This window comes from Arvicanthis niloticus, chromosome 1, assembly GCF_011762505.2.
Source record: "Arvicanthis niloticus isolate mArvNil1 chromosome 1, mArvNil1.pat.X, whole genome shotgun sequence".
NCBI classification, from domain to species: Eukaryota; Metazoa; Chordata; class Mammalia; order Rodentia; family Muridae; genus Arvicanthis; species Arvicanthis niloticus.
In genome coordinates, this window is record NC_047658.1 from 130,111,221 (window position 1) to 130,129,441 (window position 18,221).

Here is an 18,221-nt window from a genome sequence, read left to right on the forward strand (position 1 = left end):
TTTGATAGCAGATCCAGCTGGTTCAGGTTCATGTAGTGAATAAAAGGCAGAAGAACTGAGTCTAATATTAGATATATCAGATGAAGATACACAGAAGGCTGCTTTCCTAGTTTCAGTGTGGAATACCTACATAACTTATAAACCAGGTCTAAATTTGTAAAAACAGAAATTTATACTTAACAATTCAGATTCATATTTCTCTCTCTCTCTCTCTCTCTCTCTCTCTCTCTGTCTCTGTCTCTCTCTCTCTCTCTGTGCACTCATATACAAGAGATAGAATGTCAGTTTTCTGTGGCTGTTGGCTGCTATTATTTAAAGACAATAGCATAGGCTTCCTGATGAAAATTTCAGCAAAAGCTAAATTGTTAGTGAGTTTCCTTCAAAGCTCCCTAAAAGACCTTTATGAGAAGTATTTCAAAGGACTTAAGAGGATTAAAATATTACTATATTTTATGTGCTCCTGTGACACAGTACTAGATGCAGCCCTGAAGAGGCTACATTCTTAGAGCCCTGAAGAACTGCATGCCATGGTATGAAGAGGGATTGTCCACTGTGGAGAAACAGAGGGCTACACAGGTCTGTTTGAGTGCAGTCTAGAATGGCGTTTGGGAAACTGGTATTGGAAAGATAACTTGACTTAAAAGTCACAAAGAGATACATTTCACCCCAGCCTTAGGAAGAAACTCTGTCAATTGTAGCTGCACAACTGTGCAATGGTGGGGAGCAGGCAGGAAAACCAACCTGGTACTGGGGGAAAAGTAGAGTAGTATAGAGATATTTCATTAAGATGGTTTTTTATTTTTTTTCTGTTTTTACATGAAACAAATGCTGCTTAGGCTAGTTTTTAAAATGAGTAATTTATTTTAATATAGTTTAATCTATTTCAAAATCTATTAGCCATAAAGAATCCCAAACTGGAAAAATCATTTAATCTATTTGAATAACAGCATATTTGGAAATAATTAATAACAGTGATATAGATCAGTGGTGTCTATAACGAGAATTCATATTTTAAAAGATATCGTAGAAACATCAGAGAAGTTCTAAAATTTTTATAGCTCTGAGTACAGAAAAAAAAAGAAAAGAAACATTTTTTAAAAACATGGTTTTTAAACCAAAATCAAATTACCATGATATTGTCAACACAAATGATCTTTTTGACAAAACTATTGAACTCACAGAACACAAGAAAGCTATGAACTGAGTGCTGGAGAAATGGCTTAGGAGCTGACAGTGCTCGCTGCTCTTCTGGAGGACCAGAGAAAAGTTTCCTGCCCCCACCTAAGCATCTCATGATTACTAGCTCCAGGGGCTCCAAGGCTGTCTTATGGTCTTTATAAGCATGTGCACGTGCACACACACACACACACACACACACACACACACACACACACACATACACAAGCACACTCACATAAACAAAAATGCACTTTTAAAGAATAAAAGAGACAGCAATGTGTTGAGGCCATTCATAAGTAAGTCGAATGGTAAGACTAGGACCGAATTTTGAAGTGGAGAAAGATACCTATAGAGGCACCATTACCTGGTCTCAATACTTCTCCTGAGTGCTGGAATGTCACCCGCCCTATGCAGATCATACTCAAAAATAAGGTCTTAAAATACACATCCAATTAATGTTCAAATGTCCAAGGATTTCAATGATACAATAACAGCATGTATAACATTATTTTGGAGCATTTTGTGTTATTACTTTTCTATTGCTGTGAAGATACACCATTACCAAGGCAACTTATAGAAGAGTTTATTGTCTTCCAAGCACCTACTAAGACTGCCCATTAAGCCCTGCCTACAACACTCAAATGCACTCCTAATCCAAAGTCCCAAAGTCTTCCACATTCCTCCAAAAGCAGCATGATGAGGCCAGTCACTCCTTGGTACTAACAACTTCTGTCTTAGTTGCTTTTCTATTACAGAAAAGACATACCATGACCAAGGCTATTTGTAGAAGACTTCATTGGGGCTTATAGTTTCAGAAGGTTAGTTAGAGTTCATGACTAGTATGCCATTGAAACAGTTCTGAGAGCTTACTTCTTATCCACAAGCATAAGGGAGAGAGAGAGAGAGAGAGAGAGAGAGAGAGAGAGAGAGAGAGAGAGAGAGAGAGATCTAACAAAGACATTTGCTCTGAAACCTCATTCTATCCCCAGTGACTTATTTCTTTCATTAAGGACACGCCTTCTAATCTTTCCCAAACATTTCAACCAATTGGAGGTCATTCTCATTCAAACCACCACATTGTGTGTGCTGGTTTGTTTTTGTTATCTTAATACAACCTGGGGTACTTGGAAAGAAGAAACTTCAGTTGAGGAATTACCTCCATCACATTGCCCTGTATGCATATCTGTACAGCATTTTCTTGATTAATGATTCCCAACTCACTGTATGTGATGCTACCATGAACAGATGCTTTTGAACTGTATAAGAAATCAGGCTGAGCAAGCCAATAATTTGAGTTCCTCTGCTGTCTCTGCTTCAGGTCTGGCCTCCAGGTTATTATGACTTCCTGCCTTAGCTTCCCTGAAAGAAGAGCTATTACCTATAAACCAAATAAACCCTTTCCTTCCTAAGTTTCTTTTGGCCATGTAGTTTTTCCACAATAATAGAAAACATACTAGAACAGTGTGGTTTGCATAACACACTTGAGGAGGAGGGTTTTGAACATTCTGACCTACCTGTTCTTTGTACATATTTCCTTGTTCCTCAAGTTTTCAAATTATTCCTTCTATATTAGAGGAATATCAGGAAGACTGAGTATGATATAATGGTCTATCAAAGCTGACTTTCCTGAAAAGGAAACATGATCTTGAGGAAGAAAATATAGACTATCTATAGTTATGGATAGACTTAGCAACTGCACAGAGACTAAGCTAAAAATTGACCAATGGGAAGAAAGATTGCAGAGTATAAAGAGAATGAAAATATGTTGAAAGACTCACTTTAGAATGCAAAAAAAAACTAAGACAACTGAACTGCTACATTTAGCAATATTAAAATGTCATCTGATCATTTAGATTTGAAAGCACTCATGGTCATAACATTTAAAATGGGCGTTTTTGGATGTGTGAGATCCTATCTGCCTTGGCCAGATACTTCTCTGCTTTTACCTCTAAGGGTCCCCTGTTAAAGCATAGGAGAACTCATTCTGGGGAGGGAGCATTTCTTCTAAATGAAAACCCCTCTTTAGATAATTGACAGCAAATAATCCTGGTACAAACTACTCCAATGATGGGAGGCTACCTCTGTAAACCACTCAGCCTTTGATCTTCATCTCTTCTGCATAGCCTCTGAATCTACTCCCTGAAGGTTTTGTGCCCATTCTGCTAATTATCGTTAGAGAGAATGTGACACCGCCTCACTTCCTCATGCTTCTTCATTTCACACAACCCCTAACTGCATTCCTAACCAAAGTTAGCCTTAAAAAATTAAAGAAGTTACGAGGATTAAAGGCTGTGGTTTTAGAAAGATGCTTTCTTTCCTTTCTTTCTTTCTTTTTTTCTTTCATTCATTCATTCTTTCTTTCACTTATTTTATTTGTAGTGTTCATAACACTTTGTAACAGTGAGGGGCAAGGGTAGGCAACTGTAATGTCCTTGCCTTTCCCAGAGGCTAACTTTTCACAAATGCAAAGGAACCACTTAAGGGTCTTTAATAGCCAAGAAATGCTGGCTCCTTGTAGGCTGCTCACTTAAGGCAATATTTGCTATCCATTGAATACCATTCTGTAAGAAAAGCCCAGGGAAAGCCCCACTGCCTTTGCAGTATTTTTACTTCGTTTATTAAACTTTATAACTTGTAGAAAGCATCCAGGTTTAATTTGTTTTGCTTGATCTTATTACCTGGTACTACATACATACACACAAAGTATCCTTAAATGAGAAATGTCAGTGGGTTGCCAGTGTCAGATAGAGACATGCTACCTAGAAGATGGACCATGGTAGAGGGGGTTGAGCTATGCCAAGCACTGAATTCAGGGCCTCATTGCCAGTAGTCATTGGGTTTCACAAAAGCCCTGGATATGTAGTTGCGTAATTGTCTCCTTTTTTAGAGATAGAAGATTCCAGTGCACAGTAGAGATGAGAAGAGCGCCTAAGGTCGGGGTCAGCATTTCATTTTGGACTCTAAAACCAAATTATAGTATTTAGGATGTTGAGTAAACGTCAGCGACCTGCCACACCTACATGCGAGGAACTTATTCCATCTTCTATTGCAATTCTTATATAAGATTAAAGGAGAAAAAATAACAACAACAACAAAAATAAGGTAAAGGTTTTATTATTGTTGCCTCAAATTACATTAAAAAAAAAAAAAAAAGAAGAACAGAAAGTGTATCTCTGCAGCTCAGTAAAATGACTCTAATCCAGGCCCTAGTTTTGATATCTGTGCTATACATGACTGATTTCTTTGGACTTTGCTTGCTTAATCTGTGAAATAGGAATATTACCATAGCATCTGCTTTGGAGTGCTGTCATAAGTATGAACTTACATGAGGAAAAGTGCCTAACACCATGCCTGACATCCCAGCTGTTAGCAGTTCAAAATGTCCTTCTCCCCACTGTGGACATAGGATGGTGACAGAAGATGAACCGTGTGTGAATTCTGTTACATTAACACTGCTTTAATAGAGAGTACTCCAATGCATGATTTTTTTTTTTTTTTTTTATGTCCAAGTCATTGATTCTGCACTACTCAGCATCTCTGACTCTGGAGCACTTTAGGAAATGGCGCAGTGATGCAGGTGTCAGGTATTGTTACATTCTTTGTTCTTGATCCTAGAATGCAACCTTATATCACATCTGTTCTAACCCCTCTGGATTTTATCCCAGAATACACTGTAGTCACAGGAGTGGGAAGGGGAGGGTGTGTTACCCATTTCTTCTGGTTAATTAAAAATGAAAAATCTCTACAGTCACTGGGAAGGAAATAAGGTGGAAATTTTAAGTACCCTAGAAATGCTTGAAGGGTGAGGGTGTGGGGAGTCTCCTGGGCAGAGCCTTTTGTCAATACTACCACTAAACTTTAATATCTGGGGAGAGTGGGTAGTCCAAGTAAGGGGTGTGACAGGGTCACCACCTTCCTGCCTAACCCAGCTTTCCTGAGCTTCCCTGCTTTAAGTAAAATTGGCCAATGTATGCCTTTAAATGGAAAAGTTCTCCTTTATCTCTTTCACCATGGGAGATTTTAAAACATGCTCCAAAGCAGCCACACTTTTGTAAAGCCCCCTTCAAAAATTATTGGGAAGAGGAAGACACTCAAGGAAACCTTTTTTTCGCCCCTGTGGACAGTACCCTGTAAGGCACTTTAAGGGTTAAACTTTGTTACAGAGCTGGTCTTTCTTATGAGGATATCCCTCAATTTAGAAACTATTATTGCTAAAAAGGTAAGCCACAAATGCCTTCTTTTGCACAGCTTTTGCACAGCTTTCTATGACAGGAATAACTCCTTGTTCCGTGTGTGTGTGTGTGTGTGTGTGTGTGTTTGCGCACGAGTTTGACTCAGCCTCTGACCATCTATCATCTACATCTATCATCTACACGGGGCTTGTATCAGGGTGAAGACTGTCAATCACAGTTAATAAAAGACTTCAGAGCACAGCAGGGATCTCCTTTTACTATAGATCCATTTGACGATAGTTCTCAATTTATTATGTCACACAAATCAAAAAGGAAGCATTTATCTTATCATTCAGAGGCATCCCTTCTCCCTCCCGGTGTCCTAGCCCCTCCCCCTGCGCCAGTTTCCAGCCCCTCAAAGATGCTTTGTGCAAGAAAGTACAAGTTCTCTTTCTGGGTTCATTTTTGTTCCTTTTTACTCTCCTCCTGGCTCCCCCCCAAAACAAGAGAGCAAAGCAAATGGCCCGGGTTCCCCCCCAAAGCCTGACCTGTGTTTGCAGGAGGAGAGCGGGAGAGGGAGCGCGCATTCTGGATCAGGCTCCTCTGACTCCGACCACAGGCTGTTTTGTGCAGGCTGTCCCTCTCCTTAGAAATCAAGCATCCCCTCCCCGAAGCAGCAGGCAGTGTGCCTCCATTCGGCCACATTTGGTATGCATGAGCACGGCTGCAAGGAGAGGGGAGGTGGCTTTCTTAAGAAGGTTCAGGGGCTCAGGAAACGCCACTTGACTAGACTCCCAAGTTCCAAGAAGCCTCTGCCCTAATGGAATTTGCAGGTGTGGAGATGACCATGGGATGCCAGGGCCGTGGGGGACCGTTTATTTTCTAGGCACTGCCCAGGTCTGCAGTTTCTTGTCTTCCCGGTGGAATTTGGAAGGGGTCATGAATCAGACTGATGCTTCTCGACCCCTAAATTGGACCATCCGGAAGCTATGCCACGCAGCCTTTCTCCCATCTGTCAGACTTCTCAAGGTACTGTAACTTGCTGCTTTGAATGGCTCTTACTCTGCTTTTCAGGTTGAAACGCCCAACTTCGCACTTGGGCTGGGACGCCAGTTCTGGGGCGTGAGAATGCATGCTGTTCTGGTTGTATTACCCATGGCTAGAGAGAGTTCCCAACACCCCTACCCCACCCCCACCCCCACCCAGCCTGGAGGATGGCTTGTGCCTCACTAGGGAATTAGATATGGTCTCAGGGATGGGGCTACCTGTGTGCACCCCCACCTTTCTTAACCATTAGCCCGCCAAACAATTAATTCTGTTATTTGGGAGGATGAGAATAATAGTGGGCATGAAATCGCTTCCTCTCCTGCATTTGGCTCCAGAGCTCATTTTCCTTCCCTGGGGAAGCCCTTCGACCCACTTTCCTTTAAATGGAACCTGGGAGAACAAAGGATTCTCCTCCTTATTTTAAAAGCTCCCTGGCTAGGTGGTCAGTCAGGTAGAGACAAAGGAAAAATGAACCTTATCCCATAGTGACTTTTTAACGGTACGGTCATTTCTATCTCTTAGTCTCTGGACTGGAGTCAGTGTGAGAAAGTATTGTTTCGCATCCATTGAAGGAAGGCGTCTCTAGCTCTGAGTTACACAAAAGATTCCTACTACACCTGAGCTGCAGTTGCTAGTTGTGTCCACAGTGCCCCTGTTTCTGGAAGCAAATGTATTAAAGATTCTGAAAAAGTCCTCACAACTCCTTGGGAATCTACCTTCATCCTCTGCCTGACAGGGAAGGGCACAAACTGTGAAGGTGTGGAAGAGAAGTGTTGCTTAGAAAAGAAAAACGTGCTAACCCTTGGGGGTGGGGGCGGGGTGGGGGCGGGGTGGGGGCGGGGTGGGAATGGGGGTGGGAGTGCATAGCGGAATGTTCCACGTTAAAGTTTGTTAGGCGAGGCAAACCCTTAATTCTCTTTTTCCTATTATATATGATCTTCTGATTTAATTACTAGTGACCGTAGAGGGAATTGGCTACAATAGAGGAATGATGGATTAGCACTGAAGAAATCACTCCGATTTTTTGATTTTTTTTTTTTTTTTTTTGAAATGGTATTCTGGTTAGGTTTGATGTGGACAAATAACGCTAAATAGCTAAGTGGTGCCTTGTTACCAAATATGACCCATTGTCTGACTCTCCCTGACCCTGTTAAACACAAACTGGTATTAACTTTCACAAAGTGTGCCCCCAAGTGCCCTTCAGACCTCATCTTCTGGTTGTCATGGCAATGACTTGCTTCCTAAGGGATATTTGGAAAGGAGAGCATTTGAGGGCATAGGGAGTGGTAGAAATTTCTACACTTCCGTGTGTTTTTGCTGTCATGGAGCAACATGTGTAGTCGAGCATGAAAAAGAATGAGGCCAGAGAATTAACAAATAAATGTGGATTTCCCTCCAGATTTAGCAGTCAATCAAGACTAGGGAAAAGAATGTTTTGGCAAAGTCACTATGTCTAAGAAAGTGAAGTTCTGGGATCCCATGTGTAATACGAACTACCTTTTCAGTTAATGCCATTCACTGGCTTGAACCCAAAGTGATGCTTTTTAACTCATCTTAACAGTTTTATTTATATATTATTAATGCATTCTCAATGTATTATTAATTAGTGCTCATTTTAAAAATAGAAACTGTTATTAATATACTCTTCACAAAGCCAGGACAGAAGTTTGTATTTCAGATAGATTACTTGTTCACTCTGTCATCCTTTAAAATTGAACACACACACACACACACACACACACACACACACCCTATGGTCAGAAGACCAGAACTTGCATTTTCATCTAACTGTACCCTTCCATTATTCCATTTACTAATGTGGTGCTTGATAACACTCCATCTAATAAAGGACATTAGTAAGCCTCCTTTTGCTGATTGCAGTATCTGAAAGAGGGGATGCGTTTTATTAGAGAACTTTCTCTCTAAATGACATCTGTTCATTTGAGAATGTAGCTACCCCATGAGACTTCAGATAGTAAGCACATTTCAAACCCTTACAAGGAAAATAAATGGATGCCACATCCTTTCAGCAGTATTTAGGCAGAAGTACCAACTTCTTTTGAAAGATGGCGATGCTCACCGCTAAACCATCCAACTGCATTTGAGTATGCTCAAACGTATCATCCACATGAACACAATGGGTTATCGTTTTTTTTTTTTTTTTTTTTTGCTCTGTTTAGCACCCATGCATTCTCTGGCTGCTTTTCTCTTCCAAGTCAAAACTGGACACTCATGAGTAGTAATTTGCATCTTTGGTAAATGGTCTTCTTGTCTCAGGCTAAATATTAAATATTTAATAATGGTTTTCCTTGCAGTTCATTGCTTCCTTTCTACTTTGTCATCCTTTCACCTTATACTCCACTCCCTGCTCCCCCACTTTACCACCACCATGTTATTTGGTGGATGGGTTGTCTGAATATCCAGATTTAAAAGCTAACAAAGCTAATTCTCCCATTCAACAGGTAAAATTTGTTCCTCTTCCAACTGTCTTGATGTTCTTTGTCCTCTCTGATGCCCTGGAACTTATCGGGAAATGCAGTGTATGTCACCATGGCCTGATTAGATTTAGCTAAATGCAGACAATCACCAGTTCTAACAGTCTAGGTTCAAGCTGATTTCTCATCTCATTCTTTCCCTTGAAAATGTATTGGATATTTCTTTTTATTTATTTTTGCTAACTTACTTTGGTACTGTATGGATAGTCAGAAATGGCTACACACACACACAAATTTTCCATGACCTGATAGCAATGGGTTTCTAATGAACAAGAGGGGGACAGCAGCCATAACACATAAATTAAACCCAGCAAATATTGGAATGGACTTATTATTCCTTCTGAAAACATTTCATGTGTTGTTTTGTCCACCCCAAAACAAACTTTGAACATGCCCAGTGACTCTCACTCTGAATTTGGAGCTTCATTTGGAAATAACAATTGGAAATTAATGTCTGGACTGGCACAGGGTAAGGATAGCCAAAAGGCAGAACCTGTTTTGAAATGGATGCCTTGCAGATGGGACCCCTTCCAGGCGACTTCTGCTCTGGTGTAGCTTGCTTTCTTCTTATGTGGTTCAAGACTCTTTCCCACCATTACACACACACACACACACACACACACACACACACACACACACACACACGTGAATTCAGTTCCAGTGACAGAATGTTCTTAGCATATTTCAAATTCATTATCAGGTCTGTCTCTGCCATTGTTTTATTTGGGAGATTTTATTTTGGTAACTTGTGTTGAGTTTGAAGATTATTTTTAGAGCAAAGGGTTTTCTTGGAAGTGAAGTCTTGGCAAGATTTTTGCAGGGAAGGCTTCTGAAAAATGGGTTGCATTGGAGCAAAAGGAAGAGCTACGTAGCACTCTCTGAATAAAAACATTTATGTCAATTCATTAATGAAGAGTGTATGATGAGTATAACTCTAAAGACTGTGGACACTTTACATTGAGCGAGGGTGTGATTTGAGTGAGCAATATCCACAATAGGATAAAAGAAAAGACCAGTGATCAAGAGCACTTGCTGCTATTTCAGAGGGCCAGAGTGTGGGCTCCTAACACTCTTGTTGGGAGGTTTACCACTGCCTCTAACTCCAGACCCAGGGGATCCAACGCCCTCTTTTGGCCTCTGAAAGTACCCATCTTTCTCTCTCTCTATGTCTCTCTGTCTCTCTTTGTCTCTTTCTGTTTCCCTGTCTCTCTATCTCTGTCTCTGTCTTTCTCTCAATCTCTCTCTCTCTCTCTTTCTCTCTCTCTCTCTCTCTCTCTCTCTCTCTCTCTCTCTCTCCATCTTTCTCTCACACACACAGACACACAAACACATAGAGACAGGGGGAGAAAACTGTGTGTGGGGGTAGGGTATATATATTTGGCTTTTGAGACAGGGTCTTTCTATGTATCACTACCTATCCTAGAACTTGCTATGTCAACCAGGCTGACCTTAAATTCACGGAAGTCCACCTACCTTAGTTTCCCTCCCAAATGCTGAGATGAAAGGCATGCACCATCACTCCTGGCTTTAATCTTTTAAACACACACACACACACACACACACACATATATACATATATATATGTATATATAATAAATTGTATTTGGAAAAGGTAGATTTCACTGTGTTTAATTTCCATTGTCTTTCTAGCCAGCTCTATGACCTCGAGGCTACATAGTCTCTCTGTAACATGGAGTTCCTTTTAAAATGAAGGGTTTCAATCTTGAATAGTTTCCATGTGGTGACTCCCTATGGTGAGAGCTGCATGATCCCTGGGAATGGAAGAACACACTATATCTGGGCTGAAAGGACTGGATATTCTAGTGGGAAAAAAGGAAATGAAATAATAAATAATGAGGTTCAAAGAACGTAGGATCTTTGTTGCCTACTAAAAGACTGCATTTGACCACTATCCATTATCCCAAAACAGATGGGTTAATGTTTGCAGCAAAATGACTGCCAGATTCACTATTGTACTTTGGCTGTAGGATCTAGACCTGGTGAGACATGGTTAAGTGGAAGATGAATTGTGAGATTAGAGACCTGGAGAACCTCTAAGAACTCGGGATAAGACAAAAATAACAAAAGTAAATTATATAGGGGCTTGTTATGTTGATTATTGGTGTCTGAAGAATGAAACTTGAATAATCTTTGAGTTTCCATTTTTGGTGTCTGATTGATTGGAAGTCCCAGAACCTAAGAACAAAGGTTGTTAGAAAGAAGGGCAGAGTTACTTTGCGGTCTTTTTGGTGAGCTAGAAAGATGTCACCTGCTGATGCTAATTAGTTAGAGATGGAAGTCAGCAATGTGCTTCTCGGTCTCACTCATTTCACTGACTACAGGTCCCACTGAAGCCACAGTAGCAGAACTTTGAAGTAAATGACACACACCTCTAGTAGTGTCATGTCTATGTTACTAGAGTATAATATGATGTCAACCAATCATGGTAAACTATGCAACATTTCACCAATGCATGTCCCTCCTTGCAGCACAGTCTTTTGGACTCCAGCTAATACCTGTTTAATTTTTGTTTCCTTTCTCACTTTCACATATTAGAACTAATGGATGTTACCTGGGTAGTTAAAGAGCCTTACTTGGTAGCGCAGTTTGTGAGCTAGGATATCAGGACTGATGTTTTATGCTCTGTGCTTCCTTATAAAGCATGGGCTCATCAGTCCATTCCCAAAGCAAAGCGAGATCCTGGTAAGCAGAGAGAGAGAGATGTAGTCCATCGTTGTTAATGGTGGTCCTGCCAGAAAAACACTGCTCCTTAGTGCTTTCAAGTTCTCAACAACCAATTCTATGGGGATTCATTTCAACCTTTATTTTTATTTGTTTGATTTTTAAGAAGTCTCATAATCTCATGCTAAGATTACAGGCATGAGCCACCACACCCAACTTTCAATCTGTATTTTAAGTGGCTGACCTCCAAAGGTCTTCCAATCTCATATAAGATTCAGGATTTTCTCTGAGAAGTAGAAAAAGAGCAAACTGCAGATTTTTGCTTAACGAGGACAGGCCACAAATGAACCTTAGTAGTGAGCAGTAGCTAACTTCAAGCCATCAATTAAAACACCCCTCCCTATTCTTTCTATCTATACAGGATGAAATAATGATGATGTGGAGTTTGCTGTGGATAAAGAATAGTTGTGTTTGTTGTTGTTGTTTTAGGAAAATAAGGAGTGTCATAAAATAGAATTTTAATGCTGCACATGAAGAAACGTTTGCCTCTCCATCTCATAGAATATCAGCCTCCAATCCTTTAAGAAAAAGTGAGAAAGAAATGATAAAAGCAAGAGAATGTGGCCAGGCTGAAAGCTCCAAGGACTGTCGGATGCACTTCAGATGGTGGCTTCCACTCATGGTGACCCCCCTATACCATGTGACTTGGCTTTCTGTGAACTGTTCCCAGACAGCCTGAGGGGAATTTCTGCAGCCAGAAGAAATGTTCTTGTTGGTCTGGAAAGTTCTGTCTCCTCTATTGTGGGCAGAAGAATGAAACTGTGTGGTAGTGGAGATGAGGAAGGGAACGGTTGGGATGTCCAAGTCCAGGACCACCTCACTCAGGGAAGCGTAGGGTCACAGCAATGCTTCTGCCAAGCTCTGTCTCTGCCTTTTGTGGTGACTTCCTGCAGACTGGCATCCAGGCCTACCCTCTCCTGGCTGTTAGTATAACCTCAGCTGACCCCAGAATTCTAGACAGTTAGGTTAAATCTTTCCTTTCCACTATCTGACACAAATAAGTCTATTAGTGCAAAGTATTCAATAAATGTGTATTGAATAATCAGGAAAAAAATCAATCAATGTTAAAAGATAAATGAAATCTTAAGACTAACCATAATCTGGTGAGCCTCTGAAGAGAGCAGGTTTTCCAGTCTCCAAGTAATTGATTCAGTAAGTAGAGAAAGTTCCAGAACTTGTACTTTACCCAGTTCTGGGCCCAGTAATCTGCATTTTGTCCAGCTCTCACAGTGAGCCTGTAGCCTGCAGCTCTTATAAGAACGAACCCCACGTTGAGGGAAGCAGGGCTGGAGGGGAGCTTAATTCAGTGGCCTAGCTTTTGCTGGCATCTGGGCTGAGCAGATTTTGTGTTAGTCAACAGTGGATGCAAAGGGTTTGAAGTAAACAGTTCACGGGTTTTCAAAATTTAATCACAAAAGATCATGTACAGAGAGAAATAAATTGAGTTCAGCTGCCCTGCTTTGGATTGTAGATGATGTAGCATTGTAATATGAAGCGATGTTTGTCCTCACTCATTTAATTTTCTGCTTATTTCTATGATCATTTCTTGGTTTTTCTTTTGTATGGCTAAGCTATGTAATAAAAGTTCACATTTTATGTCTTCTTGAATTTATTTGAGATATGGTTATAAGCAGGGCCCACAAAGACAGTCTTCATAATTAAGATTCTGTTATATTCCCATATGATTTGAGGATCGCAACAAACATTCCCCATGTCCTTTAGATTGAAATGGTATTGGATAACAACCCTGAAGGGCAACCATAACTGACACCCACAGGGCAGAAAGCACCAGCATCCTACTAGATCACCTACCATAATCACCAAAGCATCAGTGATTCTAGACTGGTATGAGGCAGAAGGGAACTTCAGTGCTTCTGTTTTAAAAAAAATACTCAGATTTAAAATTAAATCCATACATGTGATTTTTCCAGTGGTGCCTTGTATTAAATATTATATATAGGAGAGTAGAGCTAAGCAAAACTGTATGTTTTTTTGTTTTTGTTTTTTTTACTGAGCACATGATTGGACTTTGGTCATTTTGAATGGGACCTTTATGTTTTATAACCCAGAATGTTTGTAGTTACTCTTAACATTTGGGAATTCTGTTCCACCCATTGGCTCTTCTTTACGTCATTTTCAGGCACATATACCTAGGAATTGAAGTTTGGGGACAGTATCGATCTATTGTATTTCTTTTCCTGTAAATATTTTTCAAGAGTTACTGTAAATGTATAAATGTAGGCATATTATTAATAAATAGATTCTGGGTTGGTTAAGGCAGTAAGAAAGGACACAAAGGGAAAAGGGTAAAGCCGTGTCACACAAGAGAAAGAAGGGAAGGAGGAGGAGAAGGGGAAGAAGAGAGGAAAAGAGGGAGGAGGTGGCTATTCATCCAAATACAATGAGATCTTGAAGGGGTATTTCTCAATGAAGTCCAAGACTGTCTGTCATAGACCCAGTTCTGAATATTCTACCCAAGTTACAATACTGGGAGGACCTTGAGAATCTGTATTTCACCTGCAATTTTATGCATAATAAAATTAGAAACTCTCCCCTTTCAAAGTGTAGCATGTCAGTGATGAGATATTGGCTCACTAAATTATGCCTCTTGCAGGAGTGCACCTCAATATCTGATTTTACCATTAAAACCTGAGTGCTTATCATATTTCTATACATCTATGTATATATCTATACATCTATCTCATCTTTCATCCACACCCTGTAATTTCATGTGCTTAAAGTACTGAAGGACTATTGCATTTGTTTTCTTATAGGATAATGCAGAAAAACTAATTTACATGCTGGAGAAGTATAATCTATTAGTAATATCCTGGGCTAGACGAGATGATAGTATCACATTTTTCTCTACTTAAGATGCTATGCACTTTCATGAAGGATGACAGAGCAACCTTAAAGAAAGAACCCTAGTCTGTCTCTGCCTGCCCCTGTGGCCCTTGCTGAACTAGACACGCTCCTCCCAAGTCTTCTATTCCTTGGGTTTCCTTCTACTTGCAGAAGTAACTTATTCATCAGATCATCTAACTTGAAAACCTAGGTTGTTGTCTTTTTGCCTTACTTTTTTATTCTTACATAATCTGACAATTAGTCCCGCCAGATTTTCTCCTGTCTCTGATCCGCCCCCTTCTGTCTATTCCTAGTTCCCAAATTTGGCCTCTCTTGTTTCTTGGGCCCAAAATACTATAACAGTCTTCAGTCTTGTCCACCTGAAATTGTTCCTTCCCACATCCCCCAGAATGGTCCATTTAAGATACAAGTGAGCCGAGGGTGAGGTGTGCCCGTGTCTGATGTTCTTCAATGGTTCTCTGTGCTCTACTGAATACAGTCTGAACTTCTTGACCCAATAAGTAAGGTCTCCAATGATCTGGCCTCTGATACTTCTCTGACTCCATATGTTGCTCTAATTGTGGAATTCTTTATAGATGAACTTTTTGCACAAGTGATTTCCATACCTGGAAAGTTTAACCAATTTCTCCTCACCAACTTCTGTCCATTATTAAATGCTCAACTCAGGGGAGCAGAATGTGTCCAGAAGATGATCTCCTGAGAGATGGGGCTTTCCTCTTTTGCATGGTTATAAAATCAATTACTGTTGCCTCTCCCCACGCAACCCCAATACTGAATATCTTCTCCAAGTCACCTATTCTATTTCATTAAATTTGGTATAAAATATACTTAATAGAGAACCTGAGACACAGTAGGTATGGAATGAACTATGTTTGAGTAGATAACAGTTGGCAGAAACATAGTCATGCGCTGAGTTCAGGCATAAGATGTTGCTACATAGAAGATGAAATGTCAGTACAGTCCCCTGGAATTTTTGGACAGTTAAAGAATATTTTGAATATGAGGTTACTTATTTTATATGTTGCCTATATTGGAAGATTACATAATTGAATGAATAACCAGACCAGTACTTAAAGCAGTCCAGCACCTAGTAAAGGCACTGCAAAGTGCCTGTGAACTCAAAAAGACACTAAGTAGTTCAGACCAGGTGCCTGTTTAAAGAATATTTACTGAAAGAAAAGTGAGAAATAAAATTACATCATTTATTGATTGTGTTATAATGGATGCAGTCCTTCATTTAGTGAGCTAATAGAATTTATTTCCTTTAATAATGTTCTTGCCTGGGTTATGCTGTAAACTAAAGAAAGTAATATTAGAAGGAGAACACTGTTAATCCTGTTGTGGCCTCTCCTGATTCATCTTTAACTGAGTGTCCGGCAAATATCTAGAGATAATGACATAGGCACTGTTCTACTGAAATATTCGAGTGCTTCAATGTACATGTTTGAGATATGCTTTTCTGATACATTGGGCTATTTTACATTAGCTGCTGTATATCAATGTCAAGTGGAAATCCTTGTTTATCAAGTTCCCATAAAGAAAAAAAATAGATGAAATTAAGTACCTTGTGGAAGAGATTAAAATTCTTAAAAAAAAAAAAAAAAGAATTCCACTGTTGTTGGTTAAATTCAATAGCACATGTGACTAGATAAAAGGTATCTGTGGGATTATCCCTGTCTGTCTTCTTGCTGGATGAAAGTGTTGACAAAGAGTGAGTCATCAGATAACAATTATTGACCCTGCAGTGGCTTGAAGGATGGCTGGACCATGTTGGATCTGGCAGTTACACTTGCACAGGTGTAGAATACTTTCAGTGCTTCCTTTCAGTCTCAGTACCACTGATGTCCTGAACATTCAGACCTCTGTAAGACCTGGAGCAATATCTTTGGTTTCCATGATAATCAGAGTCTTTGTTGTTCCAATCCAAACTTTTTCCACACACTGACAAGTTGGAATTCAAACATCATCTGAAGTTGACAACAGCTTCTCTGAAAGTTTCATTCTGAAGACAGGTATTTTAAGTCTTGGTTGGGTCATTTGCTTTTTCTAGACTCTCAAGAGATCATTCCTAGACTTGTGCAGGGGATGCTCTAATGTGAGATGTACTTTCCTGTTTTACAAGAGTCTCCAGTTCACCTTACATTGGGAGAATTAGCTGGTACTAATCACTAAAGATAGAAAGACTAAAATTATTTTCTCATGATATTGTCAATCACCTCTTACAAGAAAAGTAAATGTGACTAATTTCTGTGAAAGTAAACATTCCATAGTCTTGCTTTGCAAATTAAAAAAACAGTAATGTGTCAGTTTAATTGATGTATCAAGTAAAATATTTAATTATATCATCATTTTGTTCTATAATAACATCAACTTAGAATTATTAAAGAAAATGCAACAGAAAGTTCATTTCAATGACTATATAAAGACATTATACTTCAACATGATTCTTTTTTCATGGCATTAGTTCACATGACCAAGAGTAGGGGATTAATTAGGGAGTTATATAACAGGCCATGTAGCTTAATTTAAAGATTATTATAACTAGAGCTAAGTTTTGGTCATTAACCTCAGCATGATCAAATGGACGGTAAACTGCACTTAACTGCCTTGGAGAAGTCAATTAAAACTCAAGTTGAGTTGTCAAAAAAAGTTTTACTTTTGGTGTCTCCGTTGTCTTGTGTGTAATGAGAGAGGTTTGGGTTAGATGAGGACCAGTCAAAATTGTTTCTATAGAAAGCCAGATCATCAATATTTCAGGCTTTGTGAGTCAGATAGTCTCTGTTTTGACTGCTTTGTCGGCAACCCACTCTGTACTGTGACAAGCAACACAATTTTACTGGGACTCAATATCATTAATAAGATGAAACATAATAGACAAGGGCAATTGTGTCCCAGTTAAACATTCATGAGCACTGAAATTTAAATTTCATATAATTTCAAATGCCACCCACTACTACTCTTATTCTCATTATTTATACCAATTTTAAATGCAAAAATAAAGCATTTTAGCTTGCCTCTGTTAGGTAGAAGGTAAATGGGACAAAGTCTAAGAAACACTGTTTGTCATCCATGACATAAAGCTACTTCCTGCTCTAGCATCTTTCAATTAGATCTTTCTTTTTTTAATTTTATACAATATATTTTGATCGTGACACTCCCACACACTTCCCAGACCCTCCCATGTTCCGATCAAACCTCTCATGTTCTCTTTCTCAAAAGAAATTAAAACAAAAAACTATTAAGACCAACAAAAATTGCCAAAATAAAAATAAAAGCCCTCCCTATGTTCGACACCCTCCCCACACAGCCTTGAAGTTTGTTTTGTGTTAGCCGACTACTGGGCATAGTGTCTGCTCTGGGGTGTGCATTAGTACCCAGCGACACTCCAATAGAGAAACCTGATTTTCCCCTTTTCCAAGAGGTATCAGTTGCAAATAGCTCCTTGACTGGGGGTGGGACCTTGTATCTACTTCCCTTTACACAGGGCCTATGATGACAATGTGTAGAGAGTGACTGCAGGGTGTAGGGATACATACAGAAGCAGAGTCAGAAAGACGGCAAAAGAAAGGAGTGATAGGTCACTCCAAAGGAACAGTGTCTTCCACACTCAACAGGACTGGTGCACATATGAACTCACAGAGCCCGTGACAGCATGCACAAGACCTGCACAGGTTCAAGTCAAACAAAACCCCTGCTTTAATGTGTTTTGACTACAGAAGGG

The 18,221-nt window shown here is 39.7% G+C and overlaps 1 protein-coding gene and 1 long non-coding RNA gene across 20 annotated transcripts in view; one reads left to right on the forward strand and one right to left on the reverse strand.

The window, feature by feature from the left end:
* The window catches only part of LOC143435518 (uncharacterized), a 68,851-nt gene extending 62,863 nt beyond the window's left edge, over positions 1 to 5,988 (reverse strand). For both annotated transcript variants that reach the window (XR_013105890.1, XR_013105889.1), the window contains exon 1: positions 5,900 to 5,988. This is a non-coding gene — a long non-coding RNA (uncharacterized LOC143435518). The remainder of the gene's footprint in view (positions 1 to 5,899) is intronic.
* Positions 5,908 to 18,221, forward strand: part of Trpm3 (transient receptor potential cation channel subfamily M member 3) — a 514,024-nt gene continuing 501,710 nt past the window's right edge. For 8 of the 18 annotated variants that reach the window (XM_076918429.1, XM_076918439.1, XM_076918445.1 and 5 more), the window contains exon 1: positions 5,909 to 6,380. In XM_076918429.1, the coding sequence (XP_076774544.1) occupies positions 6,204 to 6,380 (177 nt within the window). In that variant the 5' untranslated portion in view covers positions 5,909 to 6,203. Of the gene's footprint in view, positions 6,381 to 18,221 lie in introns of all 18 variants that reach the window. The other 10 variants (XM_076918422.1, XM_076918425.1, XM_076918437.1 and 7 more) reach the window with 4 other exon arrangements.